Source organism: Ictalurus furcatus, chromosome 18 (assembly GCF_023375685.1).
Source record: "Ictalurus furcatus strain D&B chromosome 18, Billie_1.0, whole genome shotgun sequence".
Taxonomy (NCBI): domain Eukaryota; kingdom Metazoa; phylum Chordata; class Actinopteri; order Siluriformes; family Ictaluridae; genus Ictalurus; species Ictalurus furcatus.
The window spans coordinates 10,741,222-10,758,634 of record NC_071272.1 but is presented as its reverse complement, the minus strand read 5'-3'; the positions used below and the strand labels follow the sequence as shown (position 1 = coordinate 10,758,634).

Below are 17,413 nucleotides of genomic sequence, written 5' to 3'. Positions count from 1 at the left end.
AAGAGTTCTAAGCATTATCGAGAGAGGCTCAATCGCTATGGCAAAAAGTAAGGGAGACAGAGGACATCCCTGGCGCGTACCCCGTGACAAAGTAAAATAGTCAGATTCAGCATCGTTGGTATATATGGAAGCTTGCGGTTCCACATATAATAAACAGATCCCTGATATCAGTCCATCCCCAAAGCCGAACCTCTTTAGCACTATAAAAAGATATTCCCATTCTATCCTATCAAACGCCTTTTCTGCGTCCAAAGAGATGACCACTTCAGAGGAGTCGCTGTTTTGTTTTGAATACAAAATTCTAAGTAGAGTACGAATATTAGAAAAGGAATGCCATCCTTTTATAAATACGGTTTGCTCCTCTGATATAATCCTAGGAAGAATCCCCTCTAAACGAGAGACCAAAAGTTTGGCTAAAATCTTGACATCAACATTGAGGAGGCTAATAGGTCTATACAAATTACATAATGTTGGGTCCTTCCCATCTTTGAGCAATAGAGTTATAGATGCTTGTCTCAATGTTTGTGGCAATGTACCTAGTTCTAAGGATTCCTTGAATACAGCCGGAAGTAATGGGGCCAATGCAACATGAAATTTCTTATAAAATTCGGAAGGAAACCCGTCCAGGACAGGTGATTTCTTAGATTGCAATGAATTGATTGAGTTGATTATCTCATCTAAGGTGATGGGGCTGTCAAGTTCAGATGCCAATAAAGGGTCAACTCTGGGCAAATCAATATTTCTAAGAAAATGGTCCATGTTACCTGAATTGTCAGGAGCCCCAGCTGTGTATAAAGAGGAGTAAAAACTTTTAAAAGTTGAATTAATTTCTACAGGATCCGAGGTTCATGCACCACTGGACTGCATAATCTGAGTAATAGAGCGTGAAGCCGCTCAGCTATGCAATTGGTGAGCCAACAACCGACCGACCTTATCTCCATAATAATTGCCACGAGTATGTAACAACAGCCTCTTCGCCTCACCTATTGATAACAAATCAAACTTCGCCTGCAAATTAAGCATTTGTTTATGCAGCTCAGGGGTTGGGTCTTTTTTCTTATTCTTGCGTTACTTATTGGCATAAGCAGAATAAGAGATTATCTGTCCCCTTAAGAAGGTCTTTAGAGTTTCCCAAAGTAAAAAGTAAGAGATTGAATCAGTTTGATTAGTAAGAAGGAAATCATCTATCGAAGTAGAAATATACTTGCAAAATGCTGAATGGGATAAAAGTAGAGCATTAAGCCTCCATGGTGGGCGAAAGGCGCGATGTGAAGGTAGAAGAATGTCAAGACTTAGAGGAGCGTGGTCTGAAATAACAATTGGTAGATATTCAGAGTTTACAACCCGAGAGATTAGACAATTATTAATAAAAAAGTAATCAATGCGAGAAAAAGATTTATGTACGTGAGAAAAAAAAGAATATTTTCTCACTGTGGGGTTAAGATACCTCCACGGATCAATGTAACCATTCTGAACCATAAACTCAGAGAATACCTTTGCCATTGCAGAGGGAGCCTTTGCAACAGTGCTAGATTTGTCCAAAACCGGGTCAATAACACAGTTTAAATCTCCCCCAAATATCAAGAGATGTGTGTTCAAAGCAGGAATCTTTCACAACAAATTCTGAGCAAAAGGAGCATTATCAAAATTCGGGGCGTATACATTCACCAAAACTACTGGCATTTATGAAATTGTCCCTTCCACAATCACATATTTACCATTTACATCAGAAATAACATTATCAAAGGAAAAGGGCACAGTCTTACTTATCAGGACAGAAACTCCATTCTGCCACTCACTAAACAGAGTAGCCACATAGAGAGGTGTACCTGCAGCGGGAAAGCGGGAAAGCAGGATCAGAACTTGGGTTTCCGTGTCAGCAGACTCGGGCGTGATCAGAACTTGGTTGTTCGTGACGTCGGCTTCAGGCATTAGCAGAACCTGGTTGGTCGTGATGCCGGTGTCAGGTGTGAGCAGGACCTGGTTGGTCGTGATGCCGGTTTCAGGTGTGAGCAGGACCTGGTTGGTTGTGACGTCGGCTTCAGGCATGAGCAGAACCTGGTTGGTCATGACGTCGGCTTCAGGCATGAGCAGAACCTGCTTGGTCGTGACGTCGGCTGCAGGTGTGAGCAGAACCTGGTTGGTCGTGACGTCGGTTTCAGGTATGAGCAGAACCTGGTTGGTTGTGATGTCAGCTTCAGGCATAAGGACAACTTGGTTGGGTGTATCAACAAACTCTGGCGTGAGCAGAACCTGGTTGGTTGTGACGTCGGCTTCAGGCATGAGCAGAACCTGGTTGGTCGTGACGTCGGCTTCAGGCATGAGCAGAACCTGGTTGGTCGTGACATCGGCTTCAGTTGTGAGCAGAACCTGTTGGTCGTGACATCGGTTTCAGGCGTGAGCAGAACCTGGTTGGTCTTGACGTCAGTTTCAGGCATGAGGCCTTGGTTGTCTGTGTCAGCGGATTCTGGCGTGAGCATAACTTGGTTGGTCGTGTCAACAGACTCTGGAATTAGCATAATGTGGTTGGTTGTGACATTGGTTTCAGGCATGAGGAGCACTTGGTTGGCTGTGTTGGCAGACTCGGCGGTGAGCAGAATGTGGTTGTCAGTGTCGTCTCCCTCAGACAGGAACGTGGCGCAATAGGTCACCTCGCCGCCCTCATACAGGAACGTTGCTCAGGAGGCCGCCTCTTCGACTTTGGTCAAGAACGTGGCTCGGGAGGCCGCCTCTTTGACCTCAGTCAGGAACATGGCTCGGGAGGCCATCTGTTTGACCTCGGTCAGGAACGTGGCTCGGGAGGCAGTCTCTTCGACCTCAGACAGGAACTTGGCTCCGGAGGCCGTCTCTTCGACCTCGGACAGGAACATGGCATGGGAGGCCATCTCTTCGACCTCGGACAGGAACTTGGCTTGGGAGGCCATCTCTTTGACCTCGGACAGGAACATGGCTTGGGAGGCCATCTCTTCAACCTCAGAGTGGAACTTGACTTTATGCTGGCGCTCTGGAGGTGAGCTAACTTCATGGGTCTCATGGTGGGGCTCCTGGGAGGAGGTCGCCATGTTGACCTCCAACTGGGGCTCTGGAGCTGAGACTATCTCCTGTGTTTTGTGCTGGAGCTCTGCAGGTGAGGCCACCTTGTGGCTCTCAGGTTGGAGCTCTGGAGGTGAGGTCACCTCATTGACCTCTGGCTGGAGCTCTACATATGAGACCACCTCATGGATCTCATGCTGGAGTTCTGGGGAGGAGGTCACCACGTTGACCTCCGGCTGGAGCTCGGCAGGTGAGACCACCTCATGGGTCTCAGGTTCGGGGTCTGGAGATGAGACCACCTCATGGGTTTCATGCTGGAGCTCTGGGGAGGAGGTAGCCATGTTGACCTCTGACTGGGGTTCTGCAGTGGAGACCACATTGTGGATCTCAGGCTGTAGCTCGGGAGCAGAGGTCGCCACATTGACCTCCGGCAGGGGCTCAGAAGGTGAGACCACCTCATGGGTCTCAAGTGTGAGCTCAGCTCTTGCTCTCTTGTGGAGGTGTTTATGGTTCCTGTGTGCAGAAATATGAGTTATGTATCCCAAGTTGACTGCACGTTGGACACTGTAGGGTGGCTTCTTTATGGCAGCCCTCAGTCTTGGATGCCTGCGTCACCCCTACTGCCACCCTGTAAAACTGGCACTGGAACTGAGTAGTGGAGGCTGCCCTGTCGATCCACTCATAAAATGTGTGGAATGGCAGATCAGGCTTGCTCATCACATGGGCTCCCCCCAAAAGTTCATCCAGGTTGCAGTTCTGCCCTGGATTCCCAAACTCCTTTAGAAATAATTCCACAAACTGAGTTACATTGGTGAGGGCAATGAACCCTGTACTGGCCTGATGCTCCACCCATTGGTAGGCCAGTCCAAAAGCTGTGACACAATGAACACAAGCCACTGCCTCTTGTCCAGCTTGGGGTTTGCCAGGCTTGAAAAGTACATTTGGCAGTGGAACTGGAACTGCCTCAGGTAGTCGGGCACAATCCATAATTTGGATCCGGAAGGTCTATGTCAGTCCACTGAGGAAACTGGACTGACATGAATGGTGGCCAGACATCCCTATGTACGCTGGCGTGATGATCTCCTTGCTCTCCAGCTGCTTCTATGTGGAAGGTGAAGTATTTTGTCATGTGATGGAGGCTGAGATGTAAGCAAGTGCAGGTATGGCAGTTTAAGTAAACAAGAAGTCCAAAGGATCAGGCAGAAATCAATGTACATAGGCAGGCAAGGGTCAAACGATCACGCAAACAGGCTAAACTAGGCAAGACAGAGAATCAAGGTCAACAGAGTAAACAAAGTCAAGAACCAGAAAAGCAAACACGATATAAGGCTTGGAATAATGACAGAGACTAAGCAACTGAGCGTAATATTTCACCATGACTAAGTGTTTGAACAATCTCTTATATGTGTGGTGTGATTCTGGGAATTGTTCTGGGAATTGCGGTCCATGAGTGCCGGAGGCTGGAGTGCAGGATGGGAATTGAATACTGGTCATCTCATTTTGGTGTTTATTTTGCACTATAACGTTTTGGACTATGGCAGTGGGGGCATGGTCGAGCACCAGCTGTAGACGGAGAGGAGGCGGGTCAAATTGGCAGGTAATGCGTGATTCTCACCTGTGCTGTTTTAGTCTGAGTTTACTTGTGTGTGTGTTTGTGCTTTCAGTGATGAGAGAGAGAGAGAGAGAGAGAGAGAGAGTGAGAGAGTTGACGACCATCACAGAGACGTGTGAGCGTAGGTTTGCATATGGACAGTAGGGACATGTCCCTACCAATATTTTGGGAGGGCAAAATTATCCCTACCAAAATTTGCACGAACTTGTTCGCATTATCTTTGGAGTGAAGTCATGTAAATTCCATAGCATACTCTCCCAGAAGCTCCAGGATTTTGGTATGCTAGCATTTGATTGGCTGAAAGGGAGGGGCTATCTGAAGGCTCACCTTACGTGCAAATATCGAACTGCCAGTGTAGAGTACAGACACGGAGGCGAGGGCTGATCGTGAGGGCTGACAATGGTAACAAAGTTATCAAGGCTGTCAGTCAATACCTCAAGCATGGATGAAAAATTTAGTCTTTTAGATGACTTTACTCCCTTTCCTCTATTGCATGCACGGCACAGCATACATAAAGTATTTTTTCCAGTGCCAACACGTTTTGTACTTTGTAGATATCATGGCACCAAAAAAACGACGAGACATCAGGAGCTTTTTCCCCACCCAAAGCACAAGTTATAGGTAGTAAACTAACAGTCCAGTATTTAAAATGAAAACCTGTTAGCGACCAAACGTCACCAGCCTTGCACTGCAGAAAGTAATGTCAACTGATGTTAGTTAACCATGTTAGCTAGCGTTAACTAGCAAGCTAACCCTGGCTTCTGTCATCTGCAGGCTAGTAGTCAGGTTACTAGCTGGAACATAAAATAGGTGCATATATGAAATTATGTTGAGTTGAATTTTAGTCTAGAAATCCCATGAAAATGTCATCATTTAATGAATTAATTTGTATGCAGGAAACGCAGAAGAAGGCTGAAGAAGAGCAGGATGAAACAGCTGTGTCTTCAGGGTTTCAAGTAAGGTCCTAATTATGAATTATATTTTGGAATTGTAGGGAGGCATCAGCATTAAATTCAGTCTTTAGGATGTTCAGCAAATATACAGTTTAACCTTTGAAAGTCAACATATTGGTCATGAGTTTGTTTTCAAAAAAATCTTACATCAAAACAACATAAGATCCTATTCACTCAATATTAACATTTCCCTCAAAAACAAATGGAATCCAAAATTTAACTATATGTTTATGCATCTTCAGCAATGCATAATTTTATTATACATAGAAAACTCAGAAATCAAGTAGGCCTAAAGATGCCATAGGGCAGGTTGAGGGAGAAGCAGCTGGACCTTCAGGGCTTCAGGTGAGGTCTTAAAATGATACTGCAATTAAATATAGGCCTATATGAAGAGTTCATTTGCAAAAACAGATATCTCCATTCTTATGAATATTTAAAAATCATGTTTTTTTTTTATTGCGCATTCCAGGTAATATAAATCAAACTGCAGTTGGGTTGTTTTAATTAAGTGAAAATAAATGTAATCAAAACAACCCAATTGCAGCTTGATTTGTATTACCTGGAGTGCACAATTTAAAAAATGATTTATAAAAATTAGTTAAAATGGTGGATATCTGTTTTTGCAAATTAACTCTTCATATGCTATTATGGATTAATTGTAAATGACCAATTTACATGTATTGTAAGTACCATAGTCTACCTATTTTAATGTTAACTTAGTTGTGAGTTATTATAACACAGGATGCAAAAGAATAATTTGCAAATGTTGATACAGATCAGGTTAAGTTTAGTTTTCTCTTTAGGAGACAGTCAGTATGAGTGAAGATGATCCTGAAGCAGGTCAATGTGTAGCAGTGTCATGGACATGGGGAGTAAGCCATACCAGCTTGATCCAAAATTCATTGAAGTACAGCAACTTCCAAACAAGATTTTGCTGTTTCAGGCGAACTGGTACAGTCAGTATTCGTGGCTTCACTACAGTCCAACACTGAAAAAGATTCTTTGTTTTGAGTGTGTCAAAGCATACACCATAAAAAAGACCACTTTGGAAAAAAAGAATGGCCCTGCCTTCTGCACAAAGGGTTTCAATAATTGGAAGAATGCCACAAGTAGCTTTAGTCGCCACCAAGCTGTATGCCATGTACTTCAAGAGGCCCTTGACCAAGTAGATCTTAAAGATATTTGCCAACAGTTTGTATCTGTCAATGACCGACATAGGCATCTGTTTAGATTGTTTAAATAGACACCAAGGACTACTGTATCATGAAGAATGTTGATGTTGGATGCAAAACATTTTTTTTCCTCTTTTCCGTTAACGAGTAATTTCATAGTTTACTTTCTTTTAGTCTTTGATCTGTTGTTTTGTATAATTTGTATTTAAATGTAAATATAGATCTTAATGTAAATATAGATGTTATATTTTAATAAACCAGATGGTTGTCAACATTAAACAGTCCTTTTTTTTCCAGGGTGGGCGGGTGGGTGTCCCTACCAATATTGAGACCAAACCTACGCCCTTGCGGGGGGTGTGTGTGTGTGGCTGAATGAGTTTGCTGAAAAATGAAAGTAAATATAGAGAGAATAAAAAGGCCTTTTGAGTTGTAATCAGCCTGCCTCCCGCCTCCTCATTCCCAGTCTAACCCAGAAGTGTTACAGTGATATAATAATAACAACAAACATTCAAGTCAAATGAAAAATAATAGTATGAGAGTACACGTTACAGGAGAAACATGTAAAAAATATTTTCGCAGAGAACTTATTTAGGTGTGCAACTACGAATGAACTTTTTAATGTTTTTAGCAGACATTGTGTTGGATAATTTTTTATTTTATTGGACATTTTGAATTTTTAATGGTCAAAAACCTTGTTTACCAGCTAACAAAAACTCTGGTCTGTACGCATATAAACATCGTATTCGGAATATGGCTGCAACCCGAATATAGAAACGGAATTTGATGTGCATGTCTATGACTATGTTTACATACAGTGTCTCACAAAAGTGAGTACACCCCTCACATTTTTATAAATATTTGATTATATGTTTTCATGTGACAACACTGAACAAATGACACTTTGCTACAATGTAAAGTAGTGAGTGTACAGCTTGTATAACAGTGTAAATTTGCTGTCCCCTCAAAATAACTCAACACACAACCATTAATGTCTAAACCTCTGGCAACAAAAGTGAGAACACCCCTAAGTGAAAATGTCCAAATTGGGCCCAATTAGCCATTTTCCCTCCCTGGTGTCATGTGACTTGTTAGTGTTACAAGGTCTCAGATGTGTTAAATTTGGTGTCATCGCTCTCACACTCCCTCATACTGGTCACTGGAAGTTCAACATGGCACCTCGTGGCAAAGAACTCTCTGAGGATCTGAAAAAAAAGAATTATTGCTCTATATAAAGATGGCTAAATTCACAGCACTCACAACCACAGTATAAAGAGACTGTTTGAACACAATGACTTTGTGAAGTATTGAGTATTATCACCATACCAAGCGTTTGTACCCGGTTCCTCGTTTTGTTTCATGTTCATCAATCTTGTTTCTTGTTCTTGTTTCTTGCCTTGCCTAGTTTATGCCTGTTTGCAGATTGCCTGACCCATTGGCTGTTTTTGACCATGCTATTGTCTCATGATATGGATTTTACTGCCTGCCTCTCTTTATTAAAAGCTCTTATCTGCATTTGCATCTGTCCTAACCTTCATTACATGGATTACGTGACAGAATACTTTGCCTCACCATGGATGCAGCAGGAAGACGGAGAAGACGCCAAGCTAAGCCAACTGTCCCAGCTTTGGATTCGATCCACTTACCCCAGTGGACTGGCCTAGATCTCCCAGATCTGTATCATGGGTGTTTTGGCTACCCTGAATATTTTCTTATTGACTGCCAGTGAACCCCAAGCCCAACGAGAAGCAATGCCTAAGGTTCATGTTGTCCCGGTTTTTTGGCCCAGCCCACCAGTGGTCACAGTGTCTAGTGGCCATGGGATCCAGGGGACTTGAGAATGTAACTGAGTTTGTGGGACTATTCATGAAGGTGCTCGGGAATCCAGAATCCAAGACTGTCCTGGAACATCTTTTGGGGGGGGGCCAGCCTCGCAGATAAACCTGCCCTGCCGTTCACCACCTATTATGAGAAGTCAAAGAGGATGACCTCCTCCCCAAGGCTCCAGACTGAGACCCACGAGGTGGTCTCACCTGCCAAGCTCCAGCCGGAGGTCAACATGGTTACCTCCTCCCCAGAGCTCCAGCATGAGATCCATGAGGTGGTCTCATCTACAGAGCTCTAGCCAGAGATCAATGTGACAATCTCATCTCTAGAGCTCCAACCTGAGAGCCACACGGTGGTCTCACCTGCAGAGCTCCAGCAGGAGACCCATGAAGTAGTCTCAGCTCCAGAGCCTCAGTCGGAGGCCAACATGGCGATCTCCTCTCCAGAGCTCCAGCACGAGGCGGTCTCATCCCCAGAGCTTCAGCATGAGACCCATGAGGCGGTCTCATCCCCAGAGCTCCAGCTTGAGACCCACGAGGCGGTCTCATTCCCAGAGCTCCAGCATGAGACCCACAAGGTGGTCTCATCTCCAGAGCTCCAGCATAAAGCCAAATTCCTGTCTGAGGTCGAAGAGATGACCTCTCAAGCCAAGTTCCTGTCCGAGGTCGAAAAGATGACCTCTCAAGCCAAGTCCCTGTCTGAGATCGACGAGCTGACCTCCCACACCAAGTACCTGCCCAAGGTCGAAGAGACGGCCTCCCAAGCCAAGTTCCTGTCCGAGGTCGCAGGGATGACCTCTCAAGCCAAGTTCCTGTCCGAGGTCAAAGAGACGGCCTCCCAAACCAAGTGCATGTCCGAGGTCGAAGAGACGACCTCCTAAGACACATTCCTGTCTGAGGTCGACAAGGCAACCTCCCTCACCAAGTTCCAGCTAAAGGTCGACGAGGTGACCTTCCATGCTGTGAGGGAAATTACTCATTTTTACTTTGTAATAATTTTGTTCTCGTTCTGTTTCATTCTCATGTGAGGATAATGCCTAAGAAGGCCATGTCATGTGACTGAGATCAGTACAGAATGTTTATCTGCTTACAGAGACAGAAACATGTTCTTCTGTTCAAGGCTCATCTAAACATCTTCCAGGTTCCTAAAACAAAGCCTGTCTGAACGGCCTCAAACTGCTTCTTATCGGTACACAGAATTATGTCATGCTCTGCATTTCACATATATAGTAGTGATTTAGTAATCAGAGCACTCTCATTATTCTATCCTGCTTTATTCTATCCTGTATTAACCATTTTTCTGTAATAAACCTTTTTACCTTCAGAGGACGAGTCTGCGGGTGTTGTTTAATTTCCACGACAATTTGGTGTCCCTGGGTGGGCCACGGTGGTCTGGGCCATTCTCGATCCTTTTCGTCACTCACTCCGTGGTAAAGGCCAGCCAGTGACCGGTGTGGATGCATGCGAGCCACTGCAGGAGTGTGCCAGAGCTGAGCACTCAGCTGGAGAATTATACTGTAATTCTCTATCAAGAGGCCTCTAGGAGGACCGATGCTCACGCCGACTGCATATACGCACCCACACACATGACACACTGCACTCAAACACACATCAACACACCAATCCCACATGACTCCACGATAGACTGTCTTAAGTGGTATCTAGTAGCCTGCGAAATCACGGACATGTAGTTTTTGGAGAAAATGTTGACGACGGAAACTGTACACTTAGGAAGACTGAACTTCATTAGCGCGTACTATATAGCCACGTGACCAGGACAGAAGTTAGACGACGTGACTTTGCTACCGCACCTCTTACGCCCCAAAGCTCCCTGACCACAGACTTCTGTTGAAGACTAGATACAAATCATTAGATGTCGACCTGCACATCCACTCATAGATACAAACCTTTTTCCTAATCGTGCACCCTTCTCCTGGTATAGGTGGTGTCTGTTAGTAAGCCCTGTCACAGAAATAAACTCACAAATCACTGGGACCACTCCCGACAACTCTGGGGGTCCGGGGGTAGACCCTTAAGCTGGAAAGATAAACCAAAGCGCGATATTGAAGTTTATTGGGTGGAAGACTTAATGATCAATCACGGCAATCACATCGTTGCAGCAGAAAGAGTGCATGACGCACACACTTTTATCCAAATTTGCCTGTTTGCAGATCGCCTGACCCATTGCCTGTTTTTTGACCACGCAATTGTCTCATGATTTGGATTTGTCTGCCTGCTTCTCTTTATTAAAAGCTCTTATCTGCATTTGCATCCATCCTAACCTTCATTACGTGGATTACATGACACACTTGCTATTAAAATCAGATGAGACTTAAACTACTTTAATACACAGAAACTAAACTAACACATAAACACACATACACACAAACAAAGGGGGGTTAAAATAGCTTTGATGGTGAATGAATGGCTCCCTAGTTTTAACATTGTACACTGTTCTTAGACCTCGACCTGAATGAACCATCAACAATTAAATTAATTTTCACTTAGTTTTAGAAGGGCTCTATTAAATAAACCAGCTTGAACTGAGACCTGGAGGTGCTTACTTGTGTTTCAGGTTGGTGGGGATTTGTTAGAGGTCTGGTTGCTTTTGAGCGGCATCTAGGAGCACCAATCGGAATGGTGAATGGAGTGGAGTCTCGTAGGCTTGGTGGCAGTTCTTCTGGTTCTTTCACGACTAGAGTTAGGAAGCTTCACAGGAACCAATTCACACAGACGTTGATTGCAGAGCCCTCTTGCAGATGTTAGTTGAAGAGAGAACTCCTGAAGTGGTTGAGTGGAGAACTCCTGGAAGATGCTGGTTGAAGAGAACTCCTTAAGATGTGGGTTTGAAGAAGACTCTTGAAGCTGTTGTTAGGTGATGAGGACTTCCTGAAGATGCTGACTGGGGAGTACCTTTTGAAAAGTGTTGGTAGAAAAGAGCTCATTGTTCCCATGGTATCCAAGGGTTTTAACTCTTCCTAGCTGGGCAAACCTGAAAGGTTTTCCTCCAATCAGCATGAAGTTAGAGCAGGGTATAGCTACGCTCTCCACTCATGACTTTACTCAGTCCATAGTCTTTGTGGTCACACAATTTCATGCTTTCTGTTTTCTTCCTGTAATCCCACCTCCTATTGCTCACTTGATCAACTGTTCTATTTCTTCAGGCTCTGTCCTGCTATCATTAAAAACTACTGTGGTCAATCCTATTTTAAAGAAACCAGTGATAGATTCTTCTGTTATGAATAATTTCAGACCTATATCTAATCTTCCTTTCAATTCCAAGCTGCTTGAAAAAGTAGCTGCCTTGCATCTCTCAGCTAACAATCTTCTTGATCCCTATCAATCTGGTTTTCGATCAAGCCACAGCACTGAAACAGCATTGTTAAAAATTACAAATGACCTCCAAATATCTGCTGATACTGGTTGTCTTACTGTTCTCATCATGCTTGACTTAACAGCAGCTTTTGACTCTGTATCTCATCACATACTTACCTCTCAGGTATCGGCATCATGGGTAGTGCTATGTCTTGGTTTCTATCATATTTCACGGATAGATAATTTTTCATTACTATTCATATCTTCAAATCTTCTTTGTGTTATCTCTCTCCAGGTGTCCGTCAAGGCTCTGTTCTTGGACCACTTCTGTTCAATATTTATTTGTTACCTCTTGGTCACATTACCCATAGTCATGGTCTCAGCTATCATTGTTATGACTTACAAATTTATATATCAGCTTGCTCCGTCTCTGCTGTTCCTCTGGACTCATTGAATGCCTGTGTTGCTGACATCAAAATCTGGTTACATAGCAACTTCCTAAAATTTAATAATGATAAAACTGAAGTTATTGTTTTTGGTCCAACATCCCTTTTAAAAAAGTCTGAACTGAGTGTATCTATTGATGGGGCTACATTAATTCCATCTCATACTATTACAAATTTAGGTGTAACATTTGATTCGTCACTTACATTTCAATCTCATATAAGTTCTATTACCAAGACTGCATTTTACCACCTTTGCAATATTGCCGCAACTGCGATCTGCTCTCAGCATGCTTTGCTTTAATAACCTCTCGTCTCGACTACTGTAACTTGCTTCTTATTGGACTGCTCACTAAAACAATCTCTACATTACAATATGTTCAAAATTCTGCTGCCAGAGTCATCAATCAAGTCAAGAAATCTGATCACATTACCCCTTTGCACTATAAGCTATATTGGTTACCTATTTCTGTGTGCATTCAGTATACAATTCTTTTGTTAACTTTTAAATGTCTTCATGGACTTGCTCCCCATTATTTATTTGAACTGCTGCACTATTATTCACCTTAATGCTCTCTTCGGTCATCTGACGTAAAACTGCTTACTGTACCTCGTTTTGGTCTTTCATCAATAAGTGGTAGATCATTCAGTGCTGTGGCTCCAAAACTCTGGAATTCTTTTCCACTAAATCTTGAAACCTCTATTATATCCTCATTTAAATCACAACTAAAAACCTACCTTTTCTTATAGTATTTCCAGCCCTCCTCTGTATAGCGTTTTTCTGTTTAGTTACTGTGTATATGTATGTATGTGTATGTATGTGTATATGTATGTATGTACTGTGTGATGCATGTATTTATGTATTATCTCTTCGTACAGCGACCTTGAGCTTGGGAAAGGCACTTTATAAATAAAAATTATTATTATTATTATTATTATTATTATTATTATTATTATTATTATTCCCAGACTGATGTATTTCAGTCACCTTCTTCCTCATCATTATTGGAATTTCTTTCTACTTTGGCCTAGTGTGTTACTGGGTAAGACCTTTTACCAACTTAATGCTGTTGAAAAAGTTCTATTTAAGTGTTTATTTGATTGATCAGGGTTTGCAGTAATCAGGCCTGGTTGTGTCTAGTCCAGCTGAACCACATTATGAATGCAGTTTCATAGATTTGGGGAATTAGTAACTATGGGGAGAGATACATTTTCACACAGGCCCAGTTGGTATTGGATAACTTTTTTGCTTCAATAAATAACATTATAATTTAAAAACTGTATTTGTGTTTACTCAGTTTGCCTTTGTTTTATTTTAGATTTTGCTTTCATTTATGAAACAATTTAGTATTAGATAGACACAAAAACAGAAGAAATCAGTATGGGGCAAATACTTTCTCACAGCACTGTATTTAGGAATGACAGCTCAGGGATACATACAACAACCATGTACAGGTGCGTCTCAAAAAATTTGAATATTGTGGAAAAGTTTTTTTTTTTCCCGTAATTTAATTCAAAAAGTGGAGCTTTCATGTACTGTAGATTAATTATACTTATGTGTAATGAATCTACAATATATGAAAGTTCCACTTTTTCAATTAAATTACGGAGGAAAATGAACATTTCCACGATATTCTAACTGAGATGCACCTGTATACAGGTATATTCTGATGCCAGTACGCATATAAACATTTTATTTGGATATACAATGTTGCTACCCGAATATGGCTGCAACCCGAATGTGGATGAATATGGACGGAATTTGATGTTCACGTAAACGTAGTCTATTGTTGGCTTCGCTCTATAACGCAGATATTAACAGACCTTTAAACTGACGTTCACTGTATTCAAAGAAGAGGTAAATGACTTTCGCCTTTCCGACCAATAGCGAAATACGTCATGAATAAGTATGAGGCTATGAGCCAATCCTCAGTTGCAGAGGTCATTTTAAACGCGTGCCGGAGTTGACCAATCAGCACGCTCTCGTGGTGAGCTAGCGCGAGGCTTGTGTGTAGTCTTCTGTCGGGAAGAAGCGCGTAGCCATAGTGCGAGCTGAGAGACCATATCGTTCAGTAAGATACCTCTGTGAGTATTAACGGGATTCAGCACTTAAAAGTACTTATTCCTACATCTAGAACGATTTTGTGAATTATATCTAGTATCGGGAGATTTATTTAATGTATTTATAATATGTATTCGCAATCGTGTGTTTATTTGTAGCTATTGTAGCATAATCACAAATAAGTATTCAGTGGACCACCTGTATATACTATTTCCATTCGTCTATAGTAAGTTGGCTTATTCGCTTTCCGTTACACTCGTGAGCTACATCGTGTGTCCGATGTGGGTTTTTTTTTTTTTTTTTTTTTTTTTTTTTTTTTTTTTTAAATGGCCGGGCGTGCGAAACATTTGCCTCGCATTAAGTAACAACGACAGAATTTCATTTTAAATAACTTTAGCTGTTCTTTATGTATTCTTGGTGTCCATGTATCAGAACACTGCTTTGTATATTCCGCCGCTTTCGTCTTAAAAAAACCCCCGAAGTATTCGTTAAATCGCGCCCTAAAGCCTCTTGCCGGTCATGGCTGGTTTCCTCTGCTTTTGTTAGAGACTGCGGTGCTCAAAAGTTTCTCTATCTTTAACTTGTATATGGCTAGTTCTGGCCTCTTTCGACGTTTCTTAAAATACCGAAACGTGCTAGCAAACAAAACCCCGAAGAGCTTCGTGTATGATACCCGTGAGTGAGAGGCTTTGTTAGCTTAAGCCGCCTTCTTTAGCCGAGAGGCCATTTTAATGAATGGAGTCCTATTGTAGCATCGCTCCTGTGCTACAGGGAGGGAGGGCAGGAGGTGTTTTAAGTGTTGTTAGTGTTTACATGATCGGGTTTCTTTTTTCTGTTCCTGTTTTCAAAGTTTATCCCCAAAATTGGGGGAGTGGGGATGGAAAGAAAATCAAGTAATGTCATTTTAATACCACTTTCTATAATGAGTTTGTATTTCACAAAATGGAAGATGAATAATTCCCTGTAGACTGGCTAGTTTGCACTGATTAATTTTTCACCGTGTTGTACGTTAGTGTAATTTTAAGACTTTTTTAGCTGTACACTCTAAAGCCTTAATTTTTACAGAGTGAAGTTGTATCCTATATTTTGACCTATCAGTTGTTTTAGGGGTGATGAAGTATGTAAACACTGGCACACACTACTAATATTTTACTATTTATTGTATTACTTGTCTTTTTAGGAGTGCACACTTGTAGTGAGAGGTGAAGTGTCATCCAGCCTCCAGGATGGCAAAAGGTGATCCAGCAAAGCCGAAGGGCAAAATGTCTGCTTATGCCTACTTTGTGAAGACTTGTCGTGAGGAGCACAACAAGAAGAACCCTGGGGTTTCTGTGAATTTTTCAGAATTCTCCAAGAAGTGTTCAGAGAGATGGAAAGTGAGTGGTCTGTGACCTTGGTGGAATCTGTCTTTAAAAAAAAACCTAAAGCTTAACACAGTTGTACCAGTAATAGGGCAGCAGGGCAACAGCCAGTAACCTGACTTTTTGATTTGTGGTATTGCACTAATTTTGATTAAAGCTTTGGCATTGGAACTATGGTAAATCAGGCTCTTTAATATTATGAGCAGTATGTATTAAAGGCACATTTTTATTTATATATGTGTGTCAAATGAGTCAGTTGATGTGAAAAGTAATTAAATACTGAAATAGTATTATTACAATGTCAAAGTGATGTGCACTCTTAAGTGTGCAGTGTACCATTTGTAGTATGTGTCTGTGCATGGTAAGTTAACTTCTTATAACTCTGTGGAAAGATGAGAATTATTACTATATATATTATATAAAAATATAATATAATTATTTTTAATAAAATTGGAGTAGAATGTTATTTGTCTAGCTGGTGGGCTATAAAGTTGAGTTCAATCCTTAATTTCTAGTATTTCCTCTCTTTAAATGTGCAATCATTGACTTGTTTTTAAGGACTGCCTGTATAATTGTCTTTCAAGCAAAGACATTTCTCCTCCTGCTGTCCTCTTCAGGTTATGTCTCCAAAAGAGAAGACCAAGTTTGAGGAGTTGGCCAAGCAGGATAAGGCTCGCTATGACCAAGAAATGATGAACTACAATCCAGGCAAAAGGGGTCGAAAGACTAAGAAGGATCCCAGTGCACCTAGGAGGCCACCGTATGTGCCAGTCAAAAGGCTATTTAACAAAAGGGCCCTTTGAATATGAAGATATTCAAATGTTGTGCTATTACAATATTTAAATGAGCTCTTGTTACCTTTTGTAGGTCTGGATTTTTCCTGTTCTGTTCTGAACACAGGCCCAGTATCAAAGCTCAGAATCCTAGCATGGGCATCGGTGATGTGGCAAAGAAGCTTGGTGAGATGTGGAACAATCTGTCCGACTCTGAGAAACAACCCTTCCTTTCAAAGGCCAATAAACTCAAGGACAAATACCAGAAGGTATTTGAAAAAACCCCAGTCAACATGATTACAGTTCAGGAACTGACTTCCCAGATATTATTGATATTTTGATCCAGTTCTGTTTTTGAAATGCTGCCAGAATGACAAAATTAACTTCAAAGTACATGATGTATTTGAAACTGTATTACCATTATTTGGTTGGAAGAAAGAGGGTGGTTTATAATGTTTTGCTCTGTATTGAATGGAAAGATCGGTTTGTATTCCACCAGTCTCCTAACTTACCAGTTCATTGGTTCTTTTGCCCAGCTTCACTATTAATGTCAAGATCCTCTATATATTGAATATTCAGCTTTTATTTCCAGCCAGCTGGCTTGACACTTTATTTTTCCCGTCAGGACATGGCCGACTACAAGAGCAAGGGGAAAGTGGGTGGTGGGGTGGCAGCAGGCAAAGCGAAATCCAGGGATGATGATGACGATGACGACGACGACGATGATGAAGAGGAGGAGGATGAAGATGATGAGGAAGATGATTAAAGGACTTTGTATCCTTAATCTGACACTAGGGGGTGTTGCAGTCATCACTGCCAGTGTAAATTGAAATGAATCAGTGTATTTCGCACCCATGGAGAAACCC

At 42.0% G+C, this 17,413-nt stretch overlaps 1 protein-coding gene across 1 annotated transcript in view; it reads left to right on the top strand.

Moving 5' to 3' along the window:
* The first annotated feature begins 14,292 nt into the window (after nucleotides 1-14,292).
* The window catches only part of hmgb3b (high mobility group box 3b), a 3,835-nt gene continuing 714 nt past the window's right edge, over nucleotides 14,293-17,413 (top strand). The window contains exons 1-5 of the mRNA XM_053649350.1: nucleotides 14,293-14,436; nucleotides 15,594-15,789; nucleotides 16,392-16,534; nucleotides 16,642-16,816; nucleotides 17,173-17,413. The exon at nucleotides 17,173-17,413 is cut by the window's right edge and continues 714 nt beyond it. Of these exons, the coding sequence (XP_053505325.1) occupies nucleotides 15,640-15,789; nucleotides 16,392-16,534; nucleotides 16,642-16,816; nucleotides 17,173-17,313 (609 nt within the window). The 5' untranslated portion in view covers nucleotides 14,293-14,436; nucleotides 15,594-15,639 and the 3' untranslated portion in view covers nucleotides 17,314-17,413. The remainder of the gene's footprint in view (nucleotides 14,437-15,593; nucleotides 15,790-16,391; nucleotides 16,535-16,641; nucleotides 16,817-17,172) is intronic.